The following is a 21,080-nucleotide window of genomic DNA, read 5'->3' as shown; positions in this document are numbered from 1 at the left end:
TCACTTGTTTGATAACTTTTAAATAAATCTTATCTTATTTTGTTATTACTGAACAGCAGAGACAGTTTAGGTGCCTATACGTGTTGACTTGTCTTAGGCTCTTAGTTTGCTTAGTTTTTATATTCCTAAGGGTAAGATAAAACGGAATACAGAATTGCTGCACAGATTACACATCCAAAATTTATATTTCGAAATCTGCTGGTGACAGCGCATGTCTACACAGTCCTAGCACCAAGGGATTTCAGCAGCACCCACTGCATTCTGTATTGTGAATGTACCTTAAATGTGTACTCCGCCTCTAGACATCTAAGATAAGATGTCTGATTGCAGGGGTCCCGCTGATGGAACCCCGATGACCTCCCTGCAGCACCCGGCGTTTGTTTAGAACGTCGGCTGCGGTGTCGGAGGCTCGTGATATAACAACCACGCCCCCTCATGATGCCACAACACGCCCCTTTAATGCAAGTCTATGCCCCCTCCCATAGACTTGCATTGAGAGGAAGGGCGTGACGTCACGAGGGGGGATGTTGCCGTGACGTCACGAGTCTCTAGTGCTGCATCGCTAGTCATCCGGCATAGAGCAAAGTTCACTCCGCGCACCAGATGACTTTGGTGCCCCAGCAGAGATCACAGGGGTACCAGCGGCGGGACCCCCGTGGTCAGACATCTTATCCCCTATCCTTTGGATAGGGGATTTCTAGGGGACCTTCCTGCAGATGAATTTAGGCTACTTTGGGAGCACCGATTTCAGATAGGGATCCAAGAGCCAGGCAAGCCAATTCTTCTTCAACATAGGGTAAATCTGTCCATGAGCTGCAGACTATGTAATAAAGTTAACCACAAAATATTGCAGCGTAGCTTGGGTCTGAAGGTTTTTTTTTTTTTTTTTTCAGCCTACCAAACATTTGTCATGTGTTAAATTTTATGTTTTATCAAAGGCTTCTTTTATAGATTTCATAGGATAGCCCTTTACTTTGAACCTATCCTGTAAGATCTTGGCTTCTGGCCTAAAAGTATCATCAGGGCCGGATCATCATTGGCGCTCATGGAGCGCCTGCTTCGGGCCCGCGGGGGCCCTCGTCACATTGGGGACATCCCTGTGTCTCAAAAAATCTTTTCGGGACACAAGGATGCCCCTGTAACCTTTCTGCGGCCCAGCGTTAACTTTAAAAATGCAGGGGCTGCCGGGAGGTAGCGCACGCAGGGACGTCACCGACGTCCTGTGCGTGCGCCCATAGAAGAGCAGAGCGGAGCAGTGAGGAGGATGCACGCATGGTAAGTCACCACTCACCAGCACGTCATCTTCAGTGTTCTGACCACCACTCCTCCGGTCCCGGGACCTATTGCTATGGCCCATAGGGCCAAAGCAGTAGATCGTGACCCCAGACCGAAGGAGTGGTGGTCAGAACACTTATGTGGGGCAGTAAACAGGCATACAGCCTCCAGCCATGCACTGTACATGGTTGAAGGCTGTATGTCTGTGGGGGAACTATATTGCACCTAATGTGGGGAGCTAATAGCTCCCCACATTAGGTGCAGTATGGTTCCCCACATTAGGTGCAGTATGGTTCCCCACATTAGGTGCAGTATAGTTCCCCACATTAGGTGCAGTATAGTTCCCCACATTAGGTGCAGTATAGTTCTCCACATTAGGTGCAGTATAGTTCCCCACATTAAGTGTAGCATAGTTCTCCACATTAGGTGCCGTATAGCCCCGAGCTATACTGCACATAATGTGGGGGAACTATACTGCACCTAATGTGGGGAGAACTATACTGCACCTAATGTGGGGAGAACTATACTGCACCTAATGTGGGGAACTATACTGCACCTAATGTGGGGGGAACTGTACTGCACCTAATGTGGGGGAACTATTCTGTACCTAATGTGGGGGAACTATACTGCATCTAATGTGGGGGGAACTATACTGCACCTAATGTGGGGGGAACTATACTGCACCTAATGTGGGGGAACTATACTGCACCTAATGTGGGGGAACTATACTGCACCTAATGTGGGGGAACTGTACTGCACCTAATGTGGGGAACTATACTGCCAACCTAATGTGAGGAACTGTACTGCACCTAATGTGGGGAGAACTTTACTACCAACCTAATGTGGGGGAACTGTACTGCACCTAATGTGGGGGAACTGTACTGCACCTAATGTTGGGGAACTGTACTGCACCTAATGTGGGGGAACTGGACTGCACCCCTAATGGGGGGGGACTGGACTGCACCCCTAATGGGGGGAAGTGTACTGCACCCATAATGGGGGGGGGGGAACTGTACTGCACCCCTAATGGGGGGGAACTGTACTGCACCCCTAATGGGGGGGGGGGGAACTGTACTGCACTCCTAATGGGCGGGGAACTTATACTGCACCTAATGGGGGGGGGGGGACTGTACTGCACCTAATGGGGGGGAACTCTACTGCACCCCTAATGTGGGGGAACTGTACTGCACCCCTAATGTGCGGGGACTTATACTGCACCTAATGTGGGGAACTACAACCTAATGCGGGGGAACTATACTGCACCTAATGTGGGGGAACTGTCGGGGGGGGGGGGCCATCATAATAAAGTGCTCTGTCTTCCAGGCAGCCTTAATCTGGCCCTGAGTATCATCTCTGCTACAAATTTTCCTCATCATTTTGTGTTGTCCATAAAGGGATGTTGGTACGCTACTTTTTAGAATATCCACCCGACAAAGCAAACTAATTGCTAGAATCCACTGGGAAAAAAAGCAGAAGTAAAAATGTCAGTGCCTTTATGAGATTCCTACATCAAGAAATTCTATTTTAGTTATTGTTCTCATTTATATGCAAGAAGAAGGCTTCTATTTGATCAGTGGATCCTCACCATAAACTGAATGTCATCTTTACAGTATAACTCCTTAAAATGGCCTATGAACAGATTAGCATACGACAGTGCAACCCTAATGCCCACTGTGGTAGGTGGCACTGTAATACTGGAAAATAGTTGGCTAGTACAATTTTCAAGCAGTCAAGGAGAAACTGTTTTTTATTGGGAGAAACCAGGGCATCAGATTCTAAAAATGATTTCCCACACATTAGACCTAAATTAAGGCAGACATTTGTTTAAAGGGAAGTAACTTCCATAGTCCATAGTAACTTCCATAGTTACCCAACTATCTTTTATCTCTCCCTATTACTTTATCCCATGATTTTTCAATGAGAACCCATCCAATTCACTCTAAGGAGTTGCCAGTGTTACACACCAAGAGGGACCGGGATGGAGAGAAGATGGAAACACAGAGGGACAGGTGGAATTATTACAGTCTCAAAACTTTTAACTGTACATGATCTTTCCCAACACTGTTGTGAGGTTTACACAATCGATCCTTCTTCTATTTCCATTTATCATATTTTTCCTCCCTATGTGTCTAATAAGAAAAAAAATGTTTCAGATCTAATGCCTTTAAACCCTCCAACCTATGGGGTGAAATTAAGTAATGGAATGAATCTTATAATTTTTGCTGTGTATTCTCTTTCTTAGGCATACTAGTCGTAAAGCATAATTTAACACATAAAATAATACACAGCAGTATTAATGTATCAAATAGTTTTGATTTTTTTTGTTAGAATGACTAGTGGCATTCACTGGTATTTATTCCCTTTTCCATATTGTTGACCCACGTATTATGCATTTGACCTACTCTCTCTGAAGTCCTCATGGAAAGAAGATCAGTGTTCTAACTGACACTTAATATATTGTAATTGACGCTCTATGAATGCTTTAAAGTCCATATTAGTTACTTTACTCTAATTCATACATTTTGCTCTTGTCCCCTAGTATGCTTTGGTCCCAAATTCAGGTTTGCATTGTCTGTTTTTTATTTTGCTTTTTTTTAAATAAACTATCACATACATTTTTTATTTTCTTCATCTTCTCTGGATTCGGCTACTGTTAACCTATACATAATAGGATAACACTTAGGAATCATTGATTTTTCCAGTGGATCTGGATCTATAGATAAACGGTCTGTGCAATTGACAATGGCTGGATGTGGGCAGCAACCTGATATAATCTTTGAAGGCTAATAATCATGCTCAATAGAGGTTAGCACAATCCACTGCCAATTTTAAATATACCTATGTAAAGGGTTAACAGCACATGTAGCGCCTTTTGTTCTTTTGTCTCTGCAAAAGTTATATTTTAGATATATTTTATAAAGTTTAGATATATTTTATAACGTTTAGATTAGTTTCCAGTCTGATCACAGTGCCCTCTGTTGATACCTCTGTCCCTATCATGAACTGTTCAGAGCAGGAGAGATTTACTATGGGGATTTTCTTCTACTCTGGACTGTTCCTGACACAGACAGAGGTGTCAGCAGAGAGCACTGTGGTCAGACTGGAAAGAAGTACACAACTTCATCTGGAGCATTCAGCAATTGATACTGGAAGTACGGGAAGGATTAAGATTTTTAAATAGAAATAATTTACAAATCTATATAACTTTCTGGTATCAGTTGATTTAAAAACATTTGTTTTCTACTTGTTTTCCGAAGTACCCTTTTAAGCATTTGACCTACTCTCTCTGATGTCATCAAGGAAAGTAGATTAATGTCCTTACTTATATATTCTAATAATGTATAAGTTAACTGCCACTTAATATATGTTTTGAAGTTTGTATTGGTTACTTTACAATCATTCATAAATTTTAGCTATTGCCATTTGGTAGTGTTATACTCTGGTCACCAATACAAGTTTGCAATGCCTGCAGTTTTTTTTTCTTTTATTTCTAAAATATGGTTCGATGCAGGCAGCATCTAAAGTAAACCTGTCGTTTGCAAAAACTTTTTATACGATGTAGATAATAATACATTTATATGTATATTTGTGATATACATTGGTTAAAACATTTGTATATTTTTGGTTTTAAAATACTGTCCTGGCAGCTATTGCTTGTGTGTCTCTGTGTGGAGACAAAATACAGGAAGCGTGGGCAGGACAAGCAGGGCTGTTAAGCCGAGCGCTCCGGGTCCCTGCTCCTCCCCGGAGCGCTCTTGGCGTTCCCCTCTCTGCAGCGCCCCGGTCAGACCCGCTGACCGGGAGCGCTGCACTGACACTGCCGACGGGGATGCGATTCACATAGCGGGATGCGCCCGCTCGCGGATCGCATCCCAATCCACTTACCTGTCCCGGTCCCCGGCTGTCACGTCCTGGCGCGCGCGGCTCCGCTCCATAGGGCGCGCGCGCCAGCTCTCTAAGATTTAAAGGGCCAGTGCACCAATGATTGGTGCCTGGCCCAATCAATGTCATTAGCTCCCACCTGCTCCACGCCTTTATAACCTCACTTCCCCTTCCCAGCATTGCCAGATCTTGTTGCCCTTGTGCCTAGAGAAAGCGTTATTGCCATACCAGTGTTTCCAGACCTTCTGCCGTTACCATTGACTACGAACCTTGCCGCCTGCCCTGACCTTCTGCTACGTCTGACCTCGCCTCTGTCTAGTCCTTCTGTCCCACGTCTTCTCAGCAGTCAGCGAGGTTGAGCCGTTACCGGTGGATACGACCTGGTTGCTACCGCAGCAGCAAGACCATCCCGCTTTGCGGCGGGCTCTGGTGAATACCAGTAGCAGCTTAGACCCGGTCCACCGGTACGGCCCACGCCAATCCCTCGCTGACACAGAGGATCCACATCCAGCCTGTCGAATCCTAACAAGGGCTCTGTGCAGGCTCCTGGCTTGTCATTCATCCTGCTGTGTAAGCCGGGGGCATCAGTGCACAGAGCCTCAATGTATAGAGCCCTGCTTGCCCTCAGTGCACAGAGCCCTGCTTTTCCGCCCACACTTCCTGTATTTTGTCTCTGCACAGAGACACACATGCAATAGCTGCAGGGACACGCCAGGATTTTTCACCCAAATATATATACATTTTTTAACCAATGTATATTACAAATATACCTATAATGCTATCATCTACATTGTATAAAAAGTTTTAGCAAATGACAGGTACACTTTATTATTTGTTGGCTAATAATAATGCTCAATACAAGGTTAGCCCAATCCACTGAAACGTGGTAATGGTACATGTAACACCTATGTTTTTCTTTTCTTTTATCTCTGCAAAAGTTATATTGGCTCATAGGAATCAGGCTTTCACTCCTCCTCACTTGGTTTCAATTAAATAATTATTAATGCTTAAAGGGGTACTCCGCCCCTAGACATCTTATCCCCTATCCAAAGGATAGGGGATAAGATGTCAGATCACCGCGGTCCCGCTGCTGGGGAGCCCCGGAATCCCTGCTGCGGCACTGCGCTATCATTACAGCACAGAGCGAGTTCGCTCTGCACGTAATGACGGGCAATACAGGGGCCAGAGAATCGTTATGTCATGGCCCCGCCCCTCGTGACGTCACGGCCCATCCCTTTCAATACAAGTCTATGGGAGGGGGCGTGGCGGTCATTACGCCCCCTCCCATAGACTTGCATTAAGGGGACGGGCCGTGACGTAACGAGGGGCGGAGCCATGACGTCACGCTGCTCCGTCCCCTGTATCGCCCGTCAACACGCACAGAGCGAAAAATAAAAAAGTACACATTTCTAATGTCCTCTTCATTCCTCCCAACTCTCCATTGGATTGTTGTTTTATCAATCATCTCTTTAATAATAGATGACAAAAAATAACTAAAAAAAGGAATACATAAGCAAACATTAAGAAATGTCCCTCCATGACTTGATTTCATAAGAAGTCCTGGAAGATCCTGAAGTGGTCAGCACAGTTGCTTAACTTGAACTTTAGAAAATTTCCAGGAGGCGGTTGCAGCACACAAACTCAAGAATATAATTGAACTGTAGCCCATTGTCCATGAGCAATAAGCTAACATTACTCAGGAATGTCAATAGAAGCTGAAGTCTGGCTAAGCATCACATTTGTAGCGGTCATAACAAAATACAAGGGTGCTCTACTAAAGGCATAATTCATTAACCCCTTAACGACGCAGGACGTATATTTACGTCCTGCGCCGGCTCCCGCGATGTGAAGCGGGATCGCGCCGCGATCCCGCATCATATCGCGTCGGTCCCGGCGCGCATCAACGGCCGGGACCCGCGGCTAATACCACACATCACCGATCGCGGCGATGTGCGCTATTAATCCTTTAGAAGCGGCGGTCAAAGCTGACCGCCGCTTCTGAAGTGAAAGTGAAAGTGACTCGGGCTGTTCGGGACCGCCGCGGTGAAATCACGGCGTCCCGAACAGCTGACCGGACACCGGGAGGGCCCTTACCTGCCTCCTCGGTGTCCGATCGACGAATGACTGCTCCGTGCCTGAGATCCAGGCAGGAGCAGTCAAGCGCCGATAACACTGATCACAGGCGTGTTAATACACGCCAGTGATCTGTGTCAGAGGTCAGTGTGTGCAGTGTTATAGGATCCCTATGGGACCTATAACAATGCAAAAAAAATGTTAAAAAAATGTGTTAATAAAGGTAATTTAACCCTTTCCCTAATAAAAGTTTGAATCACCCCCCTTTTCCCATAAAAAAAATAAAACAGTGTAAAAAATAAAATAAATAAACATATGTGGTATCGCCGCGTGCGTAAATGTCCGAACTATAAAAATATATCATTATTTAAACCGCACGGTCAATGGCGTATGCGCAAAAAAATTCCAAAGTACAAAAAAGCGTATTTTGGTCACTTTTTATACCATTAAAAAATGAATAAAAAGTGATCAAAAAGTCCGATCAAAACAAAAATCATACCGATAAAAACTTCAGATCACGGTGCAAAAAATGAGTCCTCATATCGCCCTGTACGTGGAAAAATAAAAAAGTTATAGGGGTCAGAAGATGACATTTTTAAACGTATACATTTTCCTGCATGTAGTTATGATTTTGTTCCGAAGTGCGACAAAATCAAACCTATATAAAAAGGGTTTCATTTTAACCGTGTGGACCTACAGAATAATGATAAGGTGTCATTTTTACCGAAATATGCACTGCGTAGAAACGGAATCCCCCAAAAGTTACAAAATGGCGTTTTTTTTCGATTTTGTCGCACAATGATTTTTTTTCCGTTTCGCCGTGCATTTTTGGGTAAAATGACTAATGTCACTGCAAAGTAGAATTGGCGACGCAAAAAATAAGCCATAATATGGATTTTTAGGTGGAAAATTGAAAGGGTTATGATTTTTAAAAGGTAAGGAAGAAAAAACGAAAGTGCAAAAACTGAAAAACCCTGAGTCCTTAAGGGGTTAAAGGGAATCCACTAGCTGTATTTGTTGCTGCAGACTCTATTGGATAGCTGCTAGGCTATTAAAGCAAACTGTACATTTCCAGGAGCTCATAGTAGATGCCAATCTGTTAAAAGTATCAAAAATCCCTTAACTCCTCAGAAGGCCTCAGGGCTTATATGATACAACACAACTTTGGGGTAGAAACCCCTAAGGGGCTACTCTAAACTAAAGACCCTCTAATAAAACTTAGCTTTTAAAGGGTACCTTTTGACATATTATAGATTAATGTATGCAGAATAACTTTCCAATAGCATTTTAATAAAACATATGCATCTTTCTTTTTAATTTTCCACTTTGAAAAAATGACCACTAGGGGTCTCCCTACCAGTCCTTTTATTTTTTTTTTATAGATTTCAGACTCATGCAGGAGTCCTAAATCTCAGACTGCAGCTGGAACACAGACAAACTCACCTGCTCACTGCCAGGGAGCAGTGTTGAGCTTGTCTGTGTCCCGGATGCAGTCTGAGATTTAGGATTCCTGCATGAGTCTGAAATCTATAAAAAAGGACTGGTAGGGAGACCCCTAGTGGTCATTTTTTCAAAGTGGAAAATTTAAAAGAAAGAAGCATATTTTTTAATAACATACTATTGGAAAGTTATTCTGCATACATTAATCTATAATATATCAAAAGTTTTTTTTGATGAAAGGTACCCTTTAATTTTATTATGTTTTAAATTAATGTGCTCAGTGACCACATGGTGGCAGTAATGTGATTAAAACTATGTGTACTGTGTGTACCAATTTATTAAAATAAATAGATATCTCTATAAGAGATTATCATTTGTTTTGTTAGTTTCTTTGAGATGATGTTATAGGTGGTTTGTATCCTTGCCTATATTATTAGTCTCACTTGAAGATTCATAGCTCAACACATCGCTCCACTAACTAGCTATCCAGTAACTAGTTAGAAACTAACAAAGCAAATGAAAATCTCTGATAGAGATATCTATTTATCTATATAAATAAAGTGGTATACACAGTGGGCATAGTTTTAATCACATTACTGCCACCTTGTGGTCACTGAGCAAATTCATTTTAAACAGAATAAAATTAAAAGCTAAGTTTTATTAAGGGGATCTTTAGTTTAGGGTAGCCCCTTAGGGGTTTCTACCCCAAAGTTGTGTTGAATCTGTTAAAAGTGACTTTTTATTTCTCAGCCAAATGTCAAGGAGGCAGAGCTGAGCTGCTCAAGTCACTGCCTGGCATGCCTACTCACTTGCCCTCATCTCCCAGCCCTTCCTTGATCAATGAAAAAGACCCATATGTCAATCAAGGAGGTCTGGGAGGTGAAGGCGAGCAAGGAAGTGTTCCATGCTGTGATACTTAAAGTGTTACTATCATTAGTAAGTAATGTGCCCTAATACCTGTATGCATAATAATATGCATGTGTTAATATGTAAAATACCTTATCATCTATGTATTAATGTAATGTGTCTTTCTGAATATCTCTGAGAGGCTGGGGGTGTTTCCCCTGGAGTATGATGAGCTCCTCTCCTCCCCCTCCCCTGTCATGAGGTCTGCACAAACATTTTTACATTTGCAAAGTTTTCTGCCTAAATGCATGTTCTATATAACTTTAATGCAGCCATGTGAATCTATATGGTACAAGGACAGAAGAAAAACCTGAATTTTGTGCCAAAAATAAATATTTTTACATTTTCACAGCTTTGTAACCAAAGTGCATGCTTGTTATAACCCTAAAGCAGCCATGTGGAACCTATACACAATGTCGCACAGTAATAACTCAATTATGAATTATGGTCATAAAAATTATTAATTATGAAAAATTTTAAATTATGACAATTATGAAAAATATCAAAATTATGACCTAGTGAATTTAGACAAAGCTAATCAATACAATTCACAACTGAGTCCGACTATTTCCTCAGATATCAACAAGTTCTTTTTATGACGGGATGACAGTAACGCTTAAAGGGGTACTCCGCCCCTGGCATCTTATCCCCTATCCAAAGGATAGGGGATAAGATGTTAGATCCCCGTGGTCCCGCTGCTGGGGACCCCGGGGATCGCTGCTGCGGCACCCCGCCATCATTACTGCACAGAGCGAGTTCGCTCTGTGCGTAATGACGGGCGATACAAGGGCCGGAGCAGCGTGACGTCATGGCTCTGCCCCTCATGACATCACGGCCCGTCCCCTTAATGCAAGACTATGGCAGGGGGCGTGATGACCGCCATGCCCCCTCCCATAGACTTGTATTCATGGGGGCGGGCCGTGATGTCACGAGGGGCGGAGCCGTGACGTAACAATGCTTTGGCCCCTGTATTGCCCGTCATTACGTGCAGAGCGCTCTCGCTCTGCGCAGTAATGATAGCGGGGTGCTGCAGCAGCGATCCCCGGGGTCCCCAGCAGCGGGACCTCGGCGATCTGACATCTTATCCCCTATCCTTTGGATAGGGGATAAGATGTCTAGGGGGGGAGTATTAAGGATGTAGTTTTGCAATATACAAATAATACACAGGTATTATAAAGTATGCAGATTTATTGGTTATAAGATTATAAACATAAATGAGTAACAAACACAATGATATATGCAAATGAATATCAATTAGATATTAGTAAACAGTACAAGATTGTTAATTGACTACATTTAGTCGAACAATAAATCTGGGTAGTAAGTAACTTGTTAAAATAAACAAAAGCTACCAGGTTAGAATATCATAGAAGAAAAAGGTTACATATCACTCTATTCAGAGGAACCTATTAAGATAGGCAATAGCTAATCATTAGACATTAATATGGAATGCTAAATTCACTCCCCGCCCCCTTCTAACCACTACAAATCACAGGACTCCATGAATGGGGAAATCCATCTAAGATATAAATATGGAAGAACTATGATATACTTCCCCCCCATTCTGGACTATTTTCTATGCATGACTTTGGTAAGACATTGAGACTGATTAGCAGAGATATATGATCTTGCTCTATATTTTAGGAGGAACAACTTGAAACAAGTTTCCTGTGTGGGAAACATACTTATAACACTTAAATTGGCGAGTAGGAATTCTATCAGTATCTAAGCAATTATTTAATGCTTTGATAGATTATGAGTCTTGATTCTTCTGCAGGTAGAATTAAATCTCACAATATCCTAACACTATAATCTCAATATCAAGATAATTATTTAATTTAATTTATTTATTCGCCAATCTAAATGGTATAATTCCATCCACATTATCCCAATTAGTCTTAATTAAATGGGATAACATTTTTGTGTCTCTTACCAAAACTCTGTAAAAACCTTACTTCTGCTCTGAGGAACACTGGGGGAGATTTATCAAAACCTGTCTAGAGGAAAAGTTGCCCAGTTGTCCATAGCAACCAATGAGATCACTTCTTTCATTTTTAACAAGGCCTCTGCAAAATGAAAGAAGTGATCTGATTTGTTGCTATGGGCAACTGGGCAACTTTTCCTCTGGACAGGTTTTGATAAATCTTCCTCACTGAACGGTCAATCTCATCGTCAGGGACAGCCATTGGGTCGGTACTGTGTGATCAGTCCGGCTGGCAGGGATCTACATGGCTTCCATCTTGTGAACCTCTTTCCTTGGAAGACCTCTTTGTCTCTGTCTCCAGTCCCCAGTTAGAGCAGTTCAGACCTTCCGTTCAGCTCAGTTCCCGTCCTCAGTATCAGCCTCCAGAGTGACCTAACATCTGGTTTACCAGACTTTTTAATTAGTTAGACACACCCTCCTAAATTGGAATTCCCCAATGAATGTAGGTTGGGCGTGTACATATCGTAATGACTATGACATCACTATAGTACCCAGAATGCATTGAGCACATTACCCATAATGCCTTTCCTGTGGTATAATGTCACCTACCCATCCACTAGGGGTTGCTATTGCATAAGCAATTAGCATCATTACCCTTAAGGGTTAACTGTCAATAATTGGTCTCAAACCAACATTCCACATTTTGAAATATGGAGCACTAGATTATCAGAAAGGTCTTACTTTTTGACATCTTAAGTAATAGACATACAGTCTCCAATTAGACATCCTAAATTTATTGGAAAGATAAAATTCATGGAGGTCTCTAACACAGATGTGTGAATGTTTATGCCCAGTCAAATGGGTAATTAACTGTTAAACAGGATAGCATTCACAAAGTCTTAGGAATACTCCACTAGTTGTTATCTCACCCCCCTTTACTTGGGTGAATTTTAGTAGAGATGTCTAGAGAATGTAACCAGACCCCTTATTAGTCCCTTATATCAAACACCATAAATAAACTACAGATACAAGGAGCATTGTACTCCCAGACTGTGATTAGAGATGCAGTAGAGATGAAACTTCAGAAATTGGCCTATTTTGATTATATGTAAAATGGCTGATATCATGTTCTTATACTATGAAACATATTAAAACATGGTGATTCATTTTTGGGGTGTAATTAGCTGTAATTAGCACGACAACAAGAAATAAGTTCATAAAAAAAAAAAAAAACTTTTGCATACAAATAATAATTTAGCACCTTGTGTTGCTTGTCACTGTTTATGGAAATGCTCTTCTTAAAGGGGTACTCCGCCCCTAGACATCTTATCCCCTATCCAAAGGATAGGGGATAAGATGTCAGATCGCCGGGGTCCCGCTGCTGGGGACCACGCTATCATTACTGTGCAGAGCCAGATCGCTCTGCACGTAATGATGGGCAATACAGGGGCCGGAGCATCGTTACGTCACGGCTCCACCCCTCGTGATGTCACGGCCCGCCCCTGTCAATACAAGTCTATGGGAGGGGGCGTGGCCGTCATCACGCCCCCTGCCATAGACTTGCATTAAGGGGACAGGTCGTGATGTCATGAGGGGCAGAGCCTTGACGTCACGCTGCTCCGGCCCTTGTATCACCCGTCATCACGCACAGAGCGAACTCGCTCTGCGCAGTAATGATGGCGGGGTGCTGCAGTGGCGATCCCAGGGGTCCCCAGCAGCGGGACCGCGGCGATCTAACATCTTATCCCCTATTCTTTGGATAGGGGATAAGATGCCAGGGGCGGAGTACCCCTTTAAAGACTGCAAGCTGGATCTTGTCTGTTCTCTGAGGCACAGAATGGAGATAACCACACCTCCTTCCCCCTCTCCTCAGATATTTTGTTCCTTTTTTCTGATGGACCAAAAAGGCTGGATTTTCAGGGTTCCTTTGCAAAATTAAAAAGACAGAGACCCCTAGTGGACATTTTTTAAATCCTTTTTTCACATCTTTAGTACTCAAATTTTTAAATGAAGTATATTAGGAAATTGCTTAGTTTTTAAGGAAGTATTAAATGTAAAAAAGTTGTTTCTAACAGTAATGTTTTAAGCAGCTTGGCTCTGCTTGCTTAATAAAAGGCAGAGAGCTCCCGCGATGTGCGAGTATACTACGACTCGCACATCGCAGTGTGTCTGCTGGTAGCGGCGTATTGCCGCTAACAGCAGGCACATGTAAAGCCAGCATAGAGCCTACAACAGCGGATTTGCAGTGTAAAATACGATGTAAATCCGCGCGTGTGAACGTACCCTAAAAGTGGCATAGGTTGTCTTCAGCAATTCAAAAAGTTTTTTATTTATTTTTTTTGAAAACAGCTAAAAAATTGTACATTTAGCAAAAAAAAAGTCTAATTTCCAATAGGGGTTGAATCATATTGATAGCAGCTATAAATGTTGAACATACAAAACTTCCAACTTATATTTTACATTTATTTTAAATGTCCTTGTATCTGTAGGTACAATGGGGTGTGGGTGCAGCTCTGAGTATGATGAGGACTGGATGGAAAACTTTGATGTGTGTGAAAACTGCCATCTTCCTCGGGAGAAAAAACAGGTTAGTATAGATTTTTCTCATTACCTTAAGTTTCAAAGAGATTGTCTCATAAAAACAACCACTTTTCAAATGCCCTATTAGATAGCAGTATACTGTATAAGTGGGATCCCTGTTTAGGACTCTTTATATAAGCCAGCTACTTATTTGATGTATGTCTTTCTACATTTCCCCTGCTGTCACTGCAGGAAAATAAATGGCCAGCCAGTTCTTCTGGGAGCCATACCCAAGGTTAACAGCTGATCACTAGAGTGGCTTTCTGCAGCATATGTTCCTACATTCAGATTGATGCAATTTCTATTTTCTAAGCCAGGAACAGATCAAACCAACCTTTTATTGTCAAATCATTGGACTAGTCTCTCTCTAGTCTTCTCTTAGTGCCACAACACTCTAGCTTCCTCCTAACACCACAACACTCATACCTACATCTGTATCAGGCTGTTCTTGGGGATCCAATGACACTGGCACTTCTTTTTCAGACTGGCAACCAAGAGAAATACCATCCCTTTTGCCCAGTGACCCAGTAAGTCAGGGGGCCTAGCGGCACAGCAGAGTACCACTGTCCACTGTCTCTATGTTACTCAGTGTGCTCAGACACAAAAAACATAGTACGTTACAAAGAAGCAGGAAAATAATCGGCAACTCACCGCAGCCAGCTGAGTAAATCTTCTTTTATTTCTTACTCACAACTGTATTACATGGGAAGAGGGTAGTGGGGGGACACAGGATGGCGACCAAGCTCCGTTTCGCACGATGATCGTGCTTCCTCCGGCCATGGCCGGAGGAAGCACGATCATTGTGCGAAACGGAGCTTGGTCGCCATCCTGTGTCACCCGACTACCCTCTTCCCATGTAATACAGTTGTGAGTAAGAAATAAAAGAAGATTTACTCAGCTGGCTGCGGTGAGTTGCCGATTATTTTGCTGCTTCTTTGTAACGTTTCCATGCACTATTGCCAATCAGAGCACCACCTCCAGCATTCCTAGTCCAAGTCTGCCATTTCATCACTGTTCTATATCTAAATGGGGAAGTAGTGCCGTGCTGGCTATCTACGAACTGTGACAAAAAACATAGTCCACACAAGCATATACACATTTAGGTAGTATACATAAATTACATTTTCCATTAACAGAGGAAACAACTCTCTTAAAGAGGAAATAACAAGTCTTTTATGTATGGTTAACCCATTACAAGCTGCCAAATTTCTCAGGTTCAATGTGGTTTTAAAACTAATGGAAAGTTCATGCTTTACAACACAACTCAGTTGTTAGTGGTAAACACTGGGATCATACTATGTGAAATGTGAACTGGGCATTAGAACATGCATACAAATTAATAAGACCATCCTCTAAACTGTTGTCAATAAACAGTTTAAAAAAATTCTGTCCAGCTAGTAATAGTTGTTCTTTAAAAGGGGTTATCCCACAATCACAAGTAATTCCCTATCCATAGGTTAACTAGTTGATTTGGTAGTTTTTATTTGGATAAAACTACCATAAATTAAAGACACACAAAAAGATCTATCTAAAGAATGTAAAGGTATATTTAAATAGTAATTTCTTTCTGTTGCTCTCCCAGATGATCATGCAATATGAAGTACAAGACCCACTGGTGCCATATATGTCTTCAGTACCTCCCACTTCTCCAGTGCATGGTAAGTAAAATAAAAATGTGAATTTAAAAGGGAGCTCTGTCAGATCAAAAACAATTTGATATGTTTTTTAAAGGGGTACTCCGTTTTTTTTTTTTTTTAAATCAACTGGTGCCAGAAAAAAAAAACAGATTTGTTACATAGTTACATAGTTAGTATGGTTGAAAAAAGACGTTCGTCCATCAAGTCCAACCAGGGAATTGAAGTGAAGGGTGTAAGGGGATATGGGAAAGGGATGTAGTTTTATAATTCTGCATAAGCATTAATGTTATTTTGTTCCAGGAATGTATCTAATCCTGTTTTAAAGCTAGTAATTGTTCCCGCTGTGACCAGTTCCTGAGGTAGACCGTTCCATAAATTCACAGTCCTCATGGTAAAGAAGGCGTGTCGCCCCTTTAGACTAAACCTTTTCTTCTCCAGACGGAGGGAGTGCCCCCTCGTCCTTTGGGGGGGTTTAACCTGGAACAGTTTTTCTCCATATTTTTTTTATGGGCCATTTATATACTTATATAAGTTTATCATATCCCCCCCTTAAACGTCTCTTCTCAAGACTAAACAATTGTAACTCCTTTAATCGCTCCTCATAGCTAAGATGTTCCATGCCCCATATTAGTTTAGTCGCGCGTCTCTGCACCCTTTCCAACTCCGCAGTGTCCCTTTTATGGACAGGTGCCCAAAACTGAACAGCATATTCCAGGTAAGGCCGTACCAATGCTTTATAAAGGGGAAGTATTATGTCCCTGTCCCTTAAGTCCATGCCTCCTTTTATATATGACAATATCCTGCTGGCTTTGGAAGCAGCAGCCTTACTTTGCTTGCTATTCTGTAGTCTGTGATCTACAAGTACACCCAGATCCTTCTCTACCAGTGACTCTGCCAGTTTAATCCCCCCTAAGACATACGACGCATGCAGGTTCTTAGTACCCAGATGCATAACTTTACATGTATCCACATTGAACCTCATTTGCCAATTGGATGCCCAGACAATGGAAATTATTTTCCATTTGAAACACAGAGCTGTCTGCTGACATCATGAGCACAGTGCTCTCTGCTGTCATCTCTGTCCATTTTAGCAACTATCCAGAGTAAAAGGAAATCCCCAAACATATGCTGTTCTGGACAGTTCCTAAAATGCACAGAGATGTCAGCAGAGAGCACTGTGCTCATGATGTCAGCAGACAGCTCTGTGTTTCAAAAAGAAAAGAATTTCCGCTGTTGTATTCAGCAGCTAATAAGTACAGGAAGGATTAAGATTTTTTAATAGAAGTAATTTACAAATCTGTTTAACTTTCTAGCACCAGTTGATTTAAAAAAAAAAAAAGTTTTTCACCGGAGTACCCCTTTAATAATTAAAATTAAAGTATTTTTCTAATATGCTTCATTAATAAAATAATATTTAATAAAGAAAATGGCCCCTGAAAATCCAACCACTAGTGGTCCCCATACCTATTAGGACACCAATAAGTCTCCCCTCGTTGACTCATGGACAAGGCGGCATGAGACCACCCCCTCCCTCCATAAAACCATGCCCCCCAGCCACCGGCCACACAGCACAGGAGGCAGGTAAGATGACTCTAAGCATGCCCCCTCCCTATGAGGGGATTTTAAAGGGGTATTCCAGGCAAAAACATCTTATCCCCTATCGAAAGGATAGGGGATAAGATGTCTGATCGCGGGGGGCCTGCCGCTGGGACCCCCCGCGATCTCCCTGCAGCAGCCCGCATTCGTAGCTGCGTCTGCAGTTTCGGAAACCGCCGGGCTTCCGAGACGGGGACGTGACATCACGCCACACCCCTCCATTCATGTCTATGGGAGGGGGAGTTGCGGCCGTCCTTTCGATAAGGGATAAGATGCTTTTGCCTGGAATACCCCTTTAACTAAGTGAGTTACAGGAGACATGTATTTGGCTGCATTCACACTATGTTTGCAGCCTATGGCTGCCGGATCTGGCTGGGAATTTTCAAAACCGGGAGCTCCCGTATTCCAGCCAGGCCGGCACCAAAACTAATTCACTTTAATTAGCCAACCGGAGTAAGACAGTGACTCCGGTCGGCTCATTTTTGCCTCTTATCCAGTTTTGTGACCGGACCTAAAACCGTAATATACCACGGTTTTAGGTCCGGTCACATAACCGGATAGGGGGCAAAAGTGAGCTGACCAGAGTCATTATCTGACTCCAGTCGGCTCATTAAAGTAAATGAGAAGCTGTGCGGGTCCGGCTGGGATATGGGAGCATCCATTTTTCAACATTTCCCAGCCAGACCCGGCAGCCATAGGCTGCAAACTTAGTGTAAATGCAGTGCCGGTGCCACTTATAGGGGGGGATAGGCGGCCGCCTAGAGCACCTTTTTGATGGGGTGAGGCTCCGTCTGCAAACTGTCCCATGGCTGAAGAGCACAGCGCAGCGCCCCTCAGGCCCCACTACCTGTAAGACGCGCAAGAAGAACCCGCCCCTCCCCCTCTAAACCAGGTCCGCTACTGTGTAAGCATGGGAAAAACCCCAGCGCCCCGCTACACCATCACAGTGTTAGCGGCGTGCAAACACCAGACATCCGACACCCCCCAGAGCTACTGTCTTAGCAGCATGCAAAATCCCCAAATCCCCATCCAACCTACCGCCCCCCCCACCTGATGTTGGCGGCATGCAAGAGACACCATCCTGCCACCTACCTACCATCCTGTCCTGCTACTGCTACTGTCTCTGGCGCTCGTGGATGAGAGAGCCACTGGCATTCCCTGTAAGTGCCTATGAGAGTAGTTGGGTGGGAATTGAATATATATATATATATATAGATAGATAGATAGATAGATAGATAGATATAAAGGGGTCAAGAATTTTCCTCAGGGAGATGAACACTGCTCCCGAAGTAAAATGGAGATTCAAAAAGGCCATTGCCATTTCGCGGGCTTTCTGGGTAAGGAATATGCAAAGTAACTCATCACACCACCTTCTCAGGAAGCATGCCCTAAGATCAGCTCTGGCTCTAGTTACAAAGTCTCAGAAGTAGATTGGGATTTATGCCAAGCCAGAATTCTCCCCAGAAGGGAAGAGGACCCATCTTCAGACAGCTGTTTCGGGGGTTCTTGCCCCTCATCAGTACAGAGCTGAGGGTTGAAGTTTTGCAACAGCTGGAGGCACCCTGGTTTGGGAACGCTGATATATATATATATATATATACCATGCATGTGTGAGAAATATATCCTGCATGGGAGGGGGGTTATAGATAGATATTTATGTGTGTGTGCGAGTATAGCTGTGTGTTATTGCAGTGTTAGTCAAGGTATGGAGTTGTTATTCAGTCACTGTATGGCGGTATTGTTCGGTTTTGGTATGGCAGTGTTATTCAGTCATGGTATGGTGGTATGTTTCTGTTCTGGTATGGCGTTTTTATTCAGACACGGCATGACGGTATTGTTCTTGTATGGCAGTGTTTAGTCATGGTATGGGGGTATTGTTCAGTTTTGGTATGGCAGTGTTATTCAGTCACGGTATGGTGGTATGTTTCTGTTCTGGTATGGCGTTTTTATTCAGACATGGTATGGCGGTATTGTTCTTGTATGGCAGTGTTATTTAGTCACGGTTTGACGGTATTGTTCTGTTCTTGTATGGAAATGTTATTCATTCACTGTATACGGGTATTGTTCTGTTCTGGTAAGGCATTGTTATTCAATCACTGGATGGTGGTATTGTTCTGTTCTGGTATGGCAGTGTTATTCAGTCACGGTATGGCGGTATTGTTCTGTTCTGGTATGTCATTGTTATTCAGTCATTGTATGGCGATATTCTTTTCTTGTACGGCATTGTTATTCAGTCATTGTATGGTGGTATTATTCCCCAAAGGGGGAAAACTAGGTTTTGCCTAGGGTGGCAGAAATCCTTGCACCAGCCCTGTGTGGATGCAGCCATTTTTTTTTACAAAAATAAAGGTGTTAGAAAAAAATATATATAAGGGCTTGTTTCTTGTGTGACCAATTGTACTTTGTAATGAAACCTCTGATTTTACCATAAAATGTACAGCGAACCCCCCAAATTTTTTTTTAGGGAGGACATTTTTATGAAAACCACAATTTTGCACATTTTGGAGGGTTTCTTTTTCACACTGTATAATTTACGGTCAAAAAGACATGTGTTCTTTATTCTGTGGGTCAATACAATTAAAATGATACCCATGGCTAGATACTTTTATATTTTTGTACCGCTTTAAAAAAAAATCTAAAACTTTTTGTACAAAATCAGTAATCTAAAATCGCCCTATTTTGACCACCTATAACTTTTTAATTTTTCCATATATAGGGCGGTATGAGGGCTAAATTTTTGCGCCGTCATCTGAACTCTTTATCGATACCACATTTGCATATATAAAACTTTTATATCATTTTTTATTTGAAAAAATTTGAATAAAATGTGACAAAAAACTGCATTTTTGGACTTATTTTTTATTTTCTACGTTTACGCCGTTCACTGTACGGGATCATTAACATTATATTTTGATAGTTCGGACATTTACGCATGCGGCTATACCAAATATGTTTATAAAAAAAAATGTTATGCTTTTTGGGGGTAAAATGGGAAAAACGGACAATTTTTATTTTTATTGGGGGAGGGGATTTTTAACTTTTTATTTTTACATTTTTCAACTTTTTTTTACACTTTGTATGTCCCCATAGGGGACTATTTATAGCAATCCTTTGATTGCTAATACTGTTCAGTGCTATGCATAGGACACAGCACTGATCAGTATTATCGGCTATCTCCTGCTCTGGTCTGCTCGATCTCAGACCAGAGCAGGAGATGCCGAGAGACGGCCAAAGCCAGGTGAGGGGACCTCAGGCCGGCATTACAGATGATTGGATCGCCGCGGCAGCGCTGCGGGCGATCCAATCATCTATTTAATTATGCGCATTGCCGCAATCTGTACAGATCACGGCATCTGAGGGGTTAATGACGGACATCCGCGCGATTGCAGATGTCGGGCATTACCGGCGGGTCCTCGGCTGCTGATAGCAGCCGGAACCTGCCATGTATGACGCGAGCACTGCTCCGATGCTCGCGGTCATACACTGGATGTAAATGTATGGCCTGGTGCGGGAAGTACCTCCAAACCAGGACTTACATGGTCGTTAAAGGGTTAAGTAGCATATTACGGTTTTTTTTTTGGGGGGGGGGGGATCTAACAGGTCCGCTTCAACTTTTCTGTATGAACACTTGTTCAAAAGCTATGCATACTAGAGATGAGTGAACTTACAGTGATTCGATTCGTCACAAACTTCTCGGCTCGGCAGTTGCTGACTTTAGCCTGCATAAATTAGTTCAGCTTTCAGGTGCTCCAATGGGCTGTAAAAGG

General features: G+C 42.7%; 2 protein-coding genes across 10 annotated transcripts in view; one reads left to right on the top strand and one right to left on the bottom strand.

Annotated features, from left to right (window-relative positions):
- The window catches only part of LCK (LCK proto-oncogene, Src family tyrosine kinase), a 64,997-nt gene that overhangs the window by 17,817 nt on the left and 26,100 nt on the right, over positions 1 to 21,080 (top strand). For 2 of the 3 annotated variants that reach the window (XM_056556932.1, XM_056556930.1), the window contains exons 2-3: positions 13,990 to 14,087; positions 15,663 to 15,738. In XM_056556932.1, coding sequence (XP_056412907.1) covers positions 13,995 to 14,087; positions 15,663 to 15,738 — 169 coding nt within the window. In that variant the 5' untranslated portion in view covers positions 13,990 to 13,994. Of the gene's footprint in view, positions 1 to 11,911; positions 12,003 to 13,989; positions 14,088 to 15,662; positions 15,739 to 21,080 lie in introns of those variants that run through there. The other variant, XM_056556931.1, reaches the window with a different exon arrangement.
- Positions 1 to 21,080, bottom strand: part of LOC130355976 (myotubularin-related protein 9-like) — a 134,930-nt gene that overhangs the window by 91,156 nt on the left and 22,694 nt on the right. The window lies entirely within an intron of this gene.

This window comes from Hyla sarda, chromosome 2 (genome assembly GCF_029499605.1).
Source record: "Hyla sarda isolate aHylSar1 chromosome 2, aHylSar1.hap1, whole genome shotgun sequence".
Taxonomy (NCBI): domain Eukaryota; kingdom Metazoa; phylum Chordata; class Amphibia; order Anura; family Hylidae; genus Hyla; species Hyla sarda.
The sequence above is the reverse complement of the archived record's forward strand: the minus strand, read 5'-3'. Positions and strand labels throughout refer to the sequence as shown.